This window comes from Phyllobates terribilis, unplaced genomic scaffold (assembly GCF_046119375.1).
Source record: "Phyllobates terribilis strain yellow unplaced genomic scaffold, ASM4611937v1 Scaffold_8__6_contigs__length_399053987, whole genome shotgun sequence".
In the NCBI taxonomy this organism is placed as follows: domain Eukaryota; kingdom Metazoa; phylum Chordata; class Amphibia; order Anura; family Dendrobatidae; genus Phyllobates; species Phyllobates terribilis.
The window spans coordinates 118,076,439-118,090,391 of record NW_027362768.1 but is presented as its reverse complement, the minus strand read 5'-3'; the positions used below and the strand labels follow the sequence as shown (position 1 = coordinate 118,090,391).

The 13,953-nt window shown below is 44.4% G+C and overlaps 1 protein-coding gene across 1 annotated transcript in view; it reads right to left on the bottom strand.

Annotated features, from left to right (window-relative positions):
• The window catches only part of DPYD (dihydropyrimidine dehydrogenase), a 2,479,659-nt gene that overhangs the window by 730,376 nt on the left and 1,735,330 nt on the right, over window positions 1-13,953 (bottom strand). Inside the window, exon 16 of the mRNA XM_073643235.1 lies at window positions 4,041-4,124. Within this exon, the coding sequence (XP_073499336.1) occupies window positions 4,041-4,124 (84 nt within the window). The remainder of the gene's footprint in view (window positions 1-4,040; window positions 4,125-13,953) is intronic.

Genomic DNA, 13,953 nt, shown 5'->3' with positions numbered 1-13,953 from the left:
GCTGCCGAAGCAGCCATGAGGTAGTGGCCAGCTTCGGCCTCCTCCAAACTAAAAGGCCCCATTTCAAGTGCAAGCTAGCAGTATGGTATTGCAGCCTGACGGTGGGTGGGTGGCAGGCTGCACACTTACGCTTGCATTCCAAGAAAACAAAGCAGATGCTAATTTCTATCAACATCATCATGCTCCTCACCTTGGCACTCTCAACTCCCCTGATGGAGAAGCCAGGGCTCACCAGAGGAGTCTGGATCTCTGGTGGGCTTGTCCAATGCTGCCCTAAAGCATGCTGGTGAGTACCACAGGGGCACAGCTCAGCTGAGCGCTTCTGTCACTCAGGGCTTGTTCACATCATATGTTTTCGGTCCTACAGCACTCTGACTGACCGTGCAGATGAGCGATGTTTTGGACTGACCGAATCTGTGTGTGAAAAAAAATTGCAGTTTCTTCTGCAAATCAGAAGAGACGCACTCCTTCAAGTCTATGGATGCACAAAAAAAATGGGATGCCAAATGAAGCCACAGTATATCAACCGATTTTTATGGATACATTGAATTTCTGCAACATGGGAAATTGTAAATGGTCTTGTAAATTATGAAGAGCTGCTGCTATATAAATAAAACAGAAAGGTTTTTATTTTTTTATCTGTGTTTTTTTTTCTCTGCGATGTAAGGAGATTGCAGAGCATGATAATGCACATTCAATTTGGATTGAATAAATCAAAGCAAATTGAAATTCAAGGACAAGTTCGAGTGAATTTGTGAATTTGAAGTTTTGCAGATTTGCTCATCCATGGTTCCTAGCAAATGAAAATTTATGTCATTATGATATGGCAAGCAAAGGTGTAACAACAGCGGTCTCAGAGGTTGCGACCAGGTCTTTGACACACATTCAGCTGAATTGTATTGCGGCACAAAGACCCGTCAGGTCCATGCTTGGCAATACACGCTGCCGGCCAATCAGAGGCCAGTAGTTGATGTCGGTGTGTACGTGGCTGGGGACGCATGGCAGTGACATCATGTGCTCCCATCGCTTGCACGAAGAAGTCAGCTGCCGGCTTCAGAAGATGATGCCGTGCGGCGGGGGAGTAGATGGGAGCGAGCATAATTGTTTATTTTTTTATATGCATTAAATAACCGTGGAAGAACGGGGGGCATATATCAAGATGGGGGATATATATATATACCAGGATGGGGCCTAGGATGGGGGATATACTGTATATACCAGGATGTGGCATAGAATAAGGAAGATTCAGTATATACAAGGATGGGGGGATATATATACCCGGATGGGGCCAGGATGAGGGACATATATACCACGATGTGGCACAGGATAAGGAACATTCAGTATATACAAGGATGGGGGGATATATATACCCGGATGGGGCCAGGAAGAGGGACATATATACCAGGGTGTGGCACAGGATAAGGAACATTCAGTATATACAAGGATAGGGGATATATATACCAGGATGAGGGACATATATACCAAGATGAGGGACATATATACCAGGATGTGGCACAGGATAAGGAACATTCAGTATATACAAGGATGGGGATATGTAAACCAGGATGGGGCCAGGATGAAGGACATATACACCAGGATGTGGCACAGCATAAGGAACATTCAGTATATACAAAGATGGGGATATATATACCAGGATGAGGGACATATATACCAGGATGAGGGACATATATACCAGGATGTGGCACTGGATAAGGAACATTCAGTATATACAAGGATGGGATATATATATATATACCAGGATGGGGCCAGGATGAGGGACATATATATCAGGATGTGGCACAGGATAAGGAAAATTCAGTATATACAAGGATGGGGGATGTACATACCAGGATGGGGCCAGGATGAGGGACATATATACCAAGATGTGGCACAGGATAAGGAACATTCAGTATATACAAGGATGGGGGATATATATACCAGGATGGGGCCAGAATGAAGGACATATATACCAGGATGAGGAACATATATATCAGAATAGAGGACAAATATATATACTAGAATGGGTCCAGGATGAGAGACATATATACCAGGATAGAGGGCATATGTAAATACCAGGATGGGGGGGTCCAGTCCAAATTTTGCACCAAAGCCCATGAGACTCTAGTTACGCCACTGACAGTAGGCATAGAAGATATGAAAACTACAGCAATTTCAAAGTTCATTTCAAGAAGATTTGTTTTTTTACACATCAAAATCACACGCATTATTTCAAATTCAAACATGTCTTTTGGACAAGGAATGATTTTCCATGAGCCCTCACATTTGCTGCCAGATCCAATTATACAATTATACATTAGAAGATTTTTTAGGTATCCCTTAACATTATCTGCAAATTTTGTAGAAAAAAAATCCCAATGTAATATTGCCAACAGAAAAAAATGCCAAAAAATATGACAAATAATGCCATCTACCCGTGTCTTGACCCAGGCCATCTGCTTTATTAGTATGATGTATTGAATTTTTGACACATTAGCTACTACTAACAGAGGCTACTCTGAGGGTTGCCACCTGATGAACCTTTTCAGAGAAGTCTACATAACCATAAGGCCTCCTTCACTTGTCCATGTTTGCAGTATGTGTGGCATTTGTTTTTTTCACGAATGCCACACGTACCTTTTATAGTCTATGGTGCTACACACATGTCTTTGTGTTTGCACGGGCCATGTGTCAGTGTAAACCACATGGAGAAATGTCCATTTTTTACGATGGCATCCGTGTGTCATCCGTATGCTGTACGTGTTTAACATTGCAAAGTATAGGAAAAGCTTTGCAATTGATTTTTCTTAAGCCATATAGGAAAAAAAAACTATGGCACATGGATGGCACACTGATGACACACTGATGGCCAAGTAATCCAAAACACTGATGACAGCGGTACCGTTTTTCCAGTACCGGTATTATACAGACATGTGAATGGGGCCTAAGAAAGTTAAAGGGTGAGAACCAGGTAAGGCTCATTGACTTTCCTTCGTAAATCCTCTTTTAACCAACTGGACCCTCATGTTCCCAGGTAGGCCTAGTGACAGTAAGGCTAGGGTTACATGACCATTTTCTCCCAACCAAGAAAATTGGTCTGATTATGTTAATCACACTCTGATCAGAGTTTGATCACAGATCCAATTTACTCGGAGGTGGAGAGAAAAAAAAAGTTTTCTCCACCTTCACCATTATTTCAGTCCGTGAAAACATACCACACTTGGATGTTATCCGAGTGAGGTCCGATTTTTTTCTACAGGCTCGTAGACATGAATGGTCAGGTGCCATCTGATTCTCAGAGGCAAATAGTGCATGCTGCGATTTTGTTCATTGGACTGTGCGGTCCGAGAAAAAAAATCTGATATATGCATGGCCCCATAGAATAATGGGTACGAGTGCTATCCGTCAAAACCATGGATAGCACTCATCTGATTAAAACGGTGGTCTGCATGAGCTCTAAAAGTGTTATACACTCTTTAAAGTTGTTAACCCTAACCTAATCAATTAAGGACCTGGCATAAAATAGAGAGAGGGTGTACTCACCTCCAGTTGCGGTGCAATACCAGTGATGTCGCGGCATTGTTCCTGGTAAAGATGAGACATTGCTATGTCATGTACTGGCTAAAGCCAATGAGCATCTACTCGTGAGCTGCGCCTTTTACTATTTCATTAGAGCAGACATCCACTTTGATCCACGATAACCTGCAGGTGATGAGAGGCCACACATTGACTGCAGCCAGCAAATTATATGGCAATGTCACGTCACCATTGGGAACACTGGAATAGCGCCGCTACAGGAGATAGCAAGAGCATACATTATTTTTATGTTATTTCACATCCTAAATTAATTAAGCTAGGATTGTTCAGTAGTGGACAACCCCTTAAAATTTTGTAATGTTGTTACCTTTCTATTTCAGTACTTATGATATACAGTATAACACCACTCTTCTATGAGTGCCGCTCAGCCAACCTACACACAAGTTTTGAATTTAAAGTTAGAAAACTCTTACTGTAAGAAACAAACAAGAAAAGGAAATTCTTACCTGCCCACATGCCAGACCCATGCCCCTTTCTCCCATGCCATGGGGGCAAGAAAGATTTAACTCTAGGGCATCTGCACCAGAAGCCTGCAAATAAAGTATTAAAAGTCAGATAATTATAGATTAGCACTGCAGACTATATATTAATGTATGTATGCACACAGTATACGCTGTTACCTGGGATGTTTTGTTAACCCTTTCGCCGAGTACTGAGTAGTTACAGCTGCTCGGTGATATGTTTGAATCACTCCCATGTGCATGATTTGCGACCGTTTGACAGCTTTAATACATGTGAGGAATGTGTAAGAAATAGACATTCCTCACATGTATTAAAGCTGTCAAACAGTCGCAAATCATAGACACGGGAGAGATTCAAACATATCACTGAGCAGCTGTAACTACTCGGTGCTCGCCCGAGCATACTCGGCGAAAGAGTTAACCGAACATACTCGCTCATCACTAGCTGTTACTAGTAAATATGTTTAATAATGGTTCAGGAACCTGTCTGATTGCCATTTGGGGGTCAGGTAGGGAATGAACATCACTCCACTGATTCATCAGGGGGTTTGTTAAAACTGCATGAATTTCTTTATATATACAGATGATCGAATTAGTCAAGATTTGAATTCAGCAAATAACAAAATTTAACAGGGAAGTTCGAATCAAAGTTCTTCAATGCAAATGTAACAGGAAAAGGCAAAAAGAAGAGACGCAGAAGACCAGATGGTGGGCTGTGGGGCCAGAGAGAGAGATGACTGGTTATGTGAGCATTATTATTATTTTCTTTTCTTTACTTTTTGCTAGCCATTTACAGCTCCACAAAAAGGCAAATTCAGCTAGCTGCCATTTGGTTGAATTCATGCTTTAAGAATTGCAAAAGATCCATATTTTGAAGAATACAATTTTTTATAAGATTTAAGGAGAATTAATTTCCACTCGAAAAAAAATATCACTCGTTTATATTCTAAAGTATGCTATTAAACTAAAAATGTAAAAGGTAACAATTTATTCTTTAAAATCTACAGTATATGGATGTACAATCTTCTGAAACAAAATGACCAGACACATGGGGACTTTCAGTTATAATCCTAGTGCAAAGATGTGCCCATATTAAGCTTGTATGAAACTGTCCAAAACCTCACTTTACAAGGTAATGGGCCATGTGAGTATTTCAGTCTTCAGAAGCTTTTCACAAAATAAAATACTTTGCAAAAACAAGCATAGTTTAAGAAGAGATTAGGAAAATATTGAGCTGGAAAATCTGGAAAATACTATGTAGACATTTCCAATCCTCTGGGATTGAATGATAATGAGACTTACTACTATATCTCAACAGTTTGCCAGAGTGGAATAAAATGGATTCATTACAGATGTGCCTGGATTGGCAATGTTTCCTCCAGCCTACACCAATAACTGATCTTGAAATTCAAAAATTCTCCAGTAGTTCCATAGATTTGTATATCTCTCCAGTGTCAGCTAAGTCCGGGTTCTTATCACATCCGGCTTACACATATGTGGCTCCGTTAGGGCTTCATTTTGAAGCCCAATGAAACAGAGTTCAATTGGGCCATTAACTAAAATGAAGCAGATAGTCATTTTGTGCAGTGTCTAGCCTCTGTTCTGGCCATCTTTGTGTCCATCTATTTTGGCAGAAAGAAAAGCTCAGTCTTTTGTGCCCACCTAAAAAAAGATAGATTCTGCTATGAATGACTCTATATGGTTGTTATATCCAAAACCCATTTTTAAGGGCTTCCGAAATGTAGCGGGAGAGTCCACTGCCAACTAAGTGTCACGATTCCTCCGCTCAATGTGACTTGGCGGCAGTGAGTGACAGCTCAGTGGTCCAATTAACTGCAGGGACGTGCTGAGCTATCAGTATTTTGATAGACAGCTCAGTCGTCCAATTTAGTGCAGGGGCGTGCTGAGCTGTCGGTATTTCGATAGACAGTTCAGCCGTGCAATATGAGACTGAGAGGTGCTGAGTTTCCTTCAGGTGTTGTAAATGATTACCCAGCTACATAGCTAAGCTGTCAATCCCAGATCTCTACCAGTCGCAGCATTTGCTCAGTGATGCTTTGCCTTGTATTCCTGTGCTCGGTTTGTTGATCTATTACTGTCTGACCTTGTTCTGACCATCCATTTGCATATCCCCTTTTCTCTGATCCGCTATCTTCCTGATATCTTAACCTCGGACATGACCTGACTACGCCTTTGTCTTCCCCTGTAGTTTACAATTTGCTCTCTTGGTATCTGACCCTGGATGTTTGAATACTCTGCCTCACGGCTTGTCTGTGATTGTTGACTAGCGTCACACTAAGTATTTGGAATCTGAACAACTGTATTCAAAAGTAGATGATAATCGGTATACAAATATTTTTTTTAAATTGACAAATATGTAAAAACAACATTAAGAATAACATACAACATGACATATGATTAGTGATGAGCGAGCACTAAAATGCTTGGGTACTCGTTGCTCGGGTCGAGAACATTGGAATACTCAGGTGCTCAACCCGAGCAATGAGCGCAATGTAAGTCTATGGAAAACTCGAGCATTTTTCAGGCGGCTCCCCCCGGCGGTCTGCAGAGGGCCTAAAAATTGCCCAAATCGATGGGAAGAGTGCTCAAATGACATGGGAACAGCATGGGGAAGACCACTGGAAGTATTTCTGACTTCCAAGTCACTGCTGTCAACAACGTTGTAAGAGGTATTACGCCACTTTTACGGACTCACAATAAAACATACAAAAACAAATCCAAAATGGATTTTCCTGGGAAATATGTTAAGGAACATAATTTCCAGGGTAATGACTTGTATATAAAGCAAAATAAATAACCCAAACCAAAAATACTCCTCCACACCTTGGGCTATGTTCACACGTAGCTTTTTTGATGCGTTTTTGCACTTTTGCATTGCTTTCAACCAAGACAAATGCATTCACTGGGAAATGTCATTTTAATATTTTACAACCTTGTGGTGTGTGACACATCATCAGCCACATGCATACAGTGCTGAAAAGACATGGGAACAGGACGATGAAGACCCCTGAAAGCATCTCTGACTCCCAGGTCACTGCCTAAAAGTTTGCCTATCATAAGTGATCCTTGGCGCATGCGAAGATGCCTCTTGCCATGCACCTGTCGTTGCAGACTTGCAACAATCACCATCCACGTCCTTGTCCCAGTGCAGCGTTCAGCTGTCCCTACCCCATTCCTTGAAATGCAAGTGTAAGTATGCAGCCAGGCACCCACCCACCCACAGGCTGCAATACTATACTGCCAAATTTTTGACAGCTGCTTACACTTGAAATGTGGCCTTTTAGGCTCGTGGAGGCGGAAGCCGTCCACTATCATATGGCGGCGGTGACCGGGTGTCCATACTCGGTCCCCAGCCGCCACTATTTGTCCCGGTATCGTCTCCGCCTTCCACAAGAACGGGTCCCACAACACTACCCGTGCCCTCCCCAGTGCACTTACTGGGAAGGACCGCATAATCACAAACATGTGATCAAGTGAATGTGGCTAGGGACAGTACGGAGCCAGTCCACAGCTTTTTTTGCTGAGTTGTATTTCACCACAGCCATATTCTTTAGCTTGGTGAAAAGACTTGGGAAACCATATCTACGCCAGCAGTCATTTCTCCCAGGAAGTCCTCTAAAGCTGCTCTCACTTGAAATGTGGCCTTTTAGGCCCGTGGAGGCGGAAGCTTTTAACAACCTCATGCCGGCGGCGACCGGGTGTCCATACTCGGTCCCCTGCCACCACTGTTTCTCCCGGTGCCGCCTCCACCTTCCACAAGCATGGGTCCCACAACATTACCAGTGCCCTCCTCAGTGCACTTACTGGGAAGGACCGCCTAACCACAAACACGTGGACAGGTGAATGTGGCCAGGAACCAGTCCACAGCTTTTTTTTGCTGAGAGTTGTATTTCACCACAGCCATATTCTTTAGCTCGGTGAAAGGACAATATTCTTTAGCTCGGTGAAAGGACTGGCATAGAGGGAAACCGTATCTTCTCTGGGTGTCATTTCTCCCAGGAAGTCCTCTAATGCAGCTTGTTGCAGAAGCAATGGCAGCCCTTCCAACATCAGCTTGCACTTGTCGGAGGTGCTTTGACATACAAACATCTTCCTTTGCGCATTTAATTTCATAACTACAGAGTTGGGCAGTGGATTGATCTGCAATGCGGTTTGAGAAATAACATGCATAAGCATGTCCGATCCACATTAAAAAAGCAACCATAGAGTGTCCGGGAACCTTCCCCCACACTTTCCTTAGCCAGGGCTGCTTCTTGGCAGGGTTGGACGGGCCCATCAGAGAAATGGAGACTCCTCCGGTGGGCCCTGGCTTCTTCTTCAGGAAAGTTCATATTGCCGAGGTGAGGCCATGATGATGATAGAGGTCACCATCTGCTTAGCTTTCTGTTACTTGGAATGCAAGTGCAAGTATGCAGCCAGCCAAACACTCACCCACAGGCTGCAACACTAAACTGCCGGATTTCTGGGCAGCTGCTTGCACTTGAAATGTGGCCTTTTAGGCTCGTGGAGGTGGAAGCTTTTCACAACCTCATACCAGCGGCAGCTGGGTGTCCATACTCGGCCGTCACTATTTCTCCCGGTGTCGTCTCCGCCTTCCAAAAGCACAGGTCCCACAACATTACCCGTGCCCTCCCCAGTGAACTTACTGGGAAGGACTGCCTACCCACAAACACGTGGTCAAGTGAATGTGGCCAGGGACGGTACGGAGCCAATCAACAGCTATTTTTGCTGAGTTGTATTTCACCACAGCCACATTCTTTAGCTTGATGAAAGGACTTGCGAAACCATATCTGCTCCAGCTGTCATTTCTCCCAGGAAGTCCTCTAAAGAAGCTTTCACTTGAAATGTGGCCTTTTAGGCTCGTGGAGGAGGAAGCTTTTCACAACCTCATGCCTCATGCCTCGTGTCCATACTCGGTCTCCAGCCGCCACTATTTCTCCCGGTGTTGTCTACGCCTTCTAAAAGCGCAGGTCCCTGAACATTACTGCTGGTACTTTTCTGTGGGAATCTGCTTGCCTTCTACAAGCCTGGAATATTTCCAGTAAACTATGGTACGACGCCATGGTATTAGCACTGCCCCCAGTACCAGTAGCGAATCCATTCCCAATTTCCTTCTCAGGAGTTTTATTTGGTAGACTGAGTAGCTGCCCACATACATTAGTTTCTCGCAAAAGAGCAGAAGATAAATTAGCAGTAGGTGCAAGTTTCTCCAGCCTGTTTGATATCAGAGGGTGAACGGCAGCACATTAGATCAGTGGATTGCACTGAAGCCTTGCAGCGCTGGGATCCTGGGTTCAAATCCTAGCAAGGACAACATCTACAAGGATTTTGTATGTTCTTCCCGTGTTTGCGTGGGTTTCCACCTCAGTAAAAAAGCAGCCATAGAGTGTCCGGGAACCTTCCCACGCACTTTCCTTAGCCAGGACTGCTTCTCAGCAGGGTTGGACGGTCTCACCAGAGAATCCTCTGGTGTGACCTGGCTTCTACATCAGGAGAGTTCATGATAGTGCTAACTTTGCAGCTGCTATGGGGCTCTTGAGCGGGGGAGAAAGTTGAGCCCTCAGAATCAAATCCTCTGGTGGGCCCAATGTTTTTCAATCTTAAACAGCTTCTCAGTGGGAGTTGTATTTTACCACAGCCATATTCTTTAGCTCGGTGAAAAGACTGGCATAGAGGGAAACCGTATCTACTCCGGCTGTCATTTCTCCGTCACCAGGTTCTGCCCATTGTCACACATGACCATGCCTGGCTGTATGTTCAGCGGCGAGAGCGACTGATCAGGCTGCTGTGTTACAGCTTTCAACAACTGTGCAGCACTGAGTGGTTTTTCATCTAAGCATTAAGCATGTTATCTTCAGCACAGAATGTTGCTGCTTGGCCAAGGCAGTGCTGCAGTGCTTTCAGCTTGAGACTGATGTGGTCATTTCGGAGATGGAGGAGGAGGTGCAGGAGCTGAACAATGTGATTACCTTGAGGTTACATTGGCGACTCTGTTTTTTATACGAAAGAAAGATCCTACTGTTTTTTTTTTTTACGTTATTTTTTAAGACAAATGCATTCACTGGGAAATGCCATTTTAACAGATTAGAACCTTATCTGGCAATGTGGTATGTGGCACATCATCAGACACATCCTGTTTCATTTATGATGTAGGGACTCTGAAAGTTACAAAGCCTATTTTTATAGGGCCATCAGGCGACTCTTACTATTCTTAAAAGGCCAGCAGTCGGCCCTTGCTATTGTTAGAGAGCCATCAGCCGGCTATACTTTGTTGTCCCTTGAAGAGACATAGAGGAGGGTCTCAGTAAAAAAAATGTTCCCATTATAAAAGAGCGGGTCTCCTATAATGGTAATGCCCATGATGCGACTTGAAGGGCTGCCAAAATTTGGGAAAAACCCCACTAAGAATTTAAAGACACATAGAGCAGAGCCACAGTAACAAGTATGATATGTTCCCATTAGATAGGAGAGAGTCTGCTATACAGTTATAGGGTATGCAGTGAGTCCAATGGCTGACCAAATTTAGGAAAAACTTCACTAACAATTTAAAGACAAATGGAGCAGGGCCACAGTAACGAGTACGACATGTTCCCATTAGAAAGGAGAGAGTCTGCTATACAGTTATAGGGTATGCAGTGAGTCCAACGGCTGACCAAATTTAGGAAAAAACCCACTAAGAATGTAAAGACATATAGAGCAGGGCCACAGTAACGAGGACGACATGTTCCCATTAGAAAGGAGAGAGTCTGCTATACAGTTATAGGGTATGCAGTGAGTCCAACGGCTGACCAAATTTAGGAAAAAACTAAATAAGAATTTAAAGACACATAGAGCAGGGCCACAGTAATGAGGATGACATGTTCCCATGAGAAAGGAGAGGGTCTCCCAGAGTGTTGGCCTTTACAGTGAATGGAAGAGCTGACAAAAATTGGGAGGCACTCCAATGCCCCTTGGAAGAGATGTATTGGGCCTCATGAAAAAATATTCCCATTATTATGAAGTGGGTCTCCCATAATGTTGGCCTATGCATTCAATGCAAGGGGTGCCAAAAATTGGGAAGCATTCCAATGCCCCTTGGAAGAGACTTAAAGGGCCTCATAAAAAAATGTTCCCATTAGAAAGTAGCGGGTCTCCTATACTTGTAATGCCCATGCACTAAGTGTATGGGCTGACAAACATTTACCCCTTGGGGGTATACATGAACATACTGTATACATTTTAACATTTTACAACCTTATCTGGCCATGTGGTGTGTGAGACATGATCAGACACATCCTGTTTCATTTATGAAGGAAGGTCTCTGAAAGTCACAAAGCTTATTTTTATAGGGCCATCAGGCGGCCTTTACTTCTTAAAGGGCTAGAAGTCGGACCTCGCTATTCTTAGAGAGCCATCAGCCGGCTATGCTTCGTTGTTCCCCTTACTAAAGAGTGGGTCTCCTATACTGTTATTGCATATGCAGTGAGTGGTAGGTCTTCCTAAAATTTGGACGCACCCCAATACCCCTTTGAAAATTTGGACGCACCCCAATACCACTATGAAGAAACTTAGAGGAGGACCTCCTGAAAACAATGTTCCCATTATTAGGAAGTGGGTCTCCCATACTGTTTGCCTATGCAGTGAATGAAAGGGCTTCCAAAAATTTGGACCTACTCCAATGCCCCTTGGAAGAGACGTAGAGGAGGGCCACCTGAAAACAATGTTTCCATTATTAGGAAGTAGGTCTCCCATAGTGTTGGCCTATGCAGTGAACGCAAGGGCTGCCAAAAATTTGGAGGATCTCCAATGCCCATTGGAAGAGACGTAGAGGGCCTCATGAAAAAATGTTCCCATTATTAGGAAGTGGGTCTCCCATAGTGTTGGCCTATGCAGTGAATGCAAGGGCTGCCAAAAATTGGGAGGCACTCCAATGCCCCGTGGAAGAGACGTGCAGGAGGGCCTCATAAAAAAATATTCCCATTAGAATGGAGCGGGTCTCCTATACTTGTAATGCCCATGCACTAAGTGTATGGGCTGACAAACATTTACCCCTGGGGGATATACATCAACATACTGTATAAAAATTTTTTTTACGGGAATCATAAACACCCTTTAAAAAAATTATGTGGGTGTTGCATCACGGACCACGGTCACCCTGGTGATATGGTGGTGGAGGATGAGGATGAGGAGAAGGAGGAGGACACGAGCAAATAGCTTGAATCAGGATGCGTATACCCATGTGTGGGTGTGAAAAGGTGCATGGGAATACACCTCACAATAAAAGAAACTGGATTTGAGTTTATGTTACGCTGCTATCATTCGGTAGTGTTGAGCAATCTGGCCCAATCCAGCCCTTGTTCATTTTTATAAGAGTCAGCCTGTCAGCATTTTCAATTCCACCAGCGGCACTAAAAACCCGATCTGATAAAACGCTGGCGGCAGGGCAGCCCAAGACCTCCAAGGCGTAGAGAGCCAGTTCATTCCACGTATCCACTTTGGATACCCAATAATTATAAGGCACAGAGGAATCACGGAGGACTTTGGTACGGTCGTCAAGGTATTCCCTCAGCATCTTCCCAAACTTTGCACTCCTTGTGAGAGTACCCCGGGCCTCAGGGCTTGTGCGATTGGAGGGTATGAGAAAATTCTCCCAGAACTTTGACAGTGTTCCCCTGCCTCTGCTGGATTGGAGTTGTTTCTCTCTCGCCTGTAGTCCTTGGTTGTCCAAAGAACTGTGGGCTCTGCCGCCAGCGTTTTCAGATGTAAATTTTTTTAATAGTTCCGCAACAAGGGCCTTCTGGCACTGCCCCATTTTTGTAGACATGTCTGCCTCAGGAAAAAAAGATATAAAGTTCTCCTTGTAGCGTGGGCCTAGAAATGTCACCCACCAGTAATCACTGTCACCCAAAATTTTGAGAACGCGAGTGTCATGGGAAAGGCAGCGTAACATATACTCAGCCATGCATGCCAGACTGCTGACAGGCAAGACTACCGTGTCCTCCTCACCAAGAAGATGAGTGACCATGCTCTCCTCCTCCTCCTCTCAGTCCTCAGGCCATCCACGCTGAACAGACGGTATGACAGTTGTGCAGGTAGTACCTTCTATAGCGCATGAAACTAGCTCCTGTTCTTCCTCCTCCTCCTCTTCCTCATTGTCACGCAATCCACGTTAGGATGAGATGAGGCTGGGCTGTGTGTAATCACCCTGTATGTTTCCTTGCTCCATCTCATCGTGCTCCGCCTGCAATGCACCCTCTTTGATAGTGTTTACAGAGCATTTCAGAAGACTGAGAAGCGGGATGGTGACGCTAATTATGGCATCATCGCCGCTCACCATCTTGATGGAGTCCTCAAAGTTTTGGAGGATGGTTCATATGTCTGACATCCATGTCCACTACTGAGATCTTATGTGTGGAGTCTGAACTGAATACCGACGGCCATGTTGATGCTGATACTCAACAACTGCCCTCTTCTGCTCACAAATCCTTCCCAACATTTGCAGTGTAGAGTTCCAACGCGTGGCGACATCACACACCAGTCTGTGGGCTGGAAGCTGCAAATGTTGCTGAAGCACGACAAGGGCGGCGGAAGCTGTAGCTGACTTTCTAAAATGGCCACACAGGCGGCATACTTTCAGAAGAAGATACGGCAGCTCCGGGTAGGATTTGAGAAATCACTGAACCACGAGTTAAGCACATGGGCCAGGCATGGTATGTGTGTGAGCTTGCCTCGTCTCAGAGCCGCCACCAAATTCTGGCCATTGTCACACACAACCATGCCTGGCTGTAGGTTCAGCAGTGTGAGCCACAGATCTGCCTGCTCTTTCAGAGCTGTCCACAACTCTTCAGCATTGTGCGGTTTGTCACCTAAGCATATTAGCTTCAGCACAGCCTGTTGC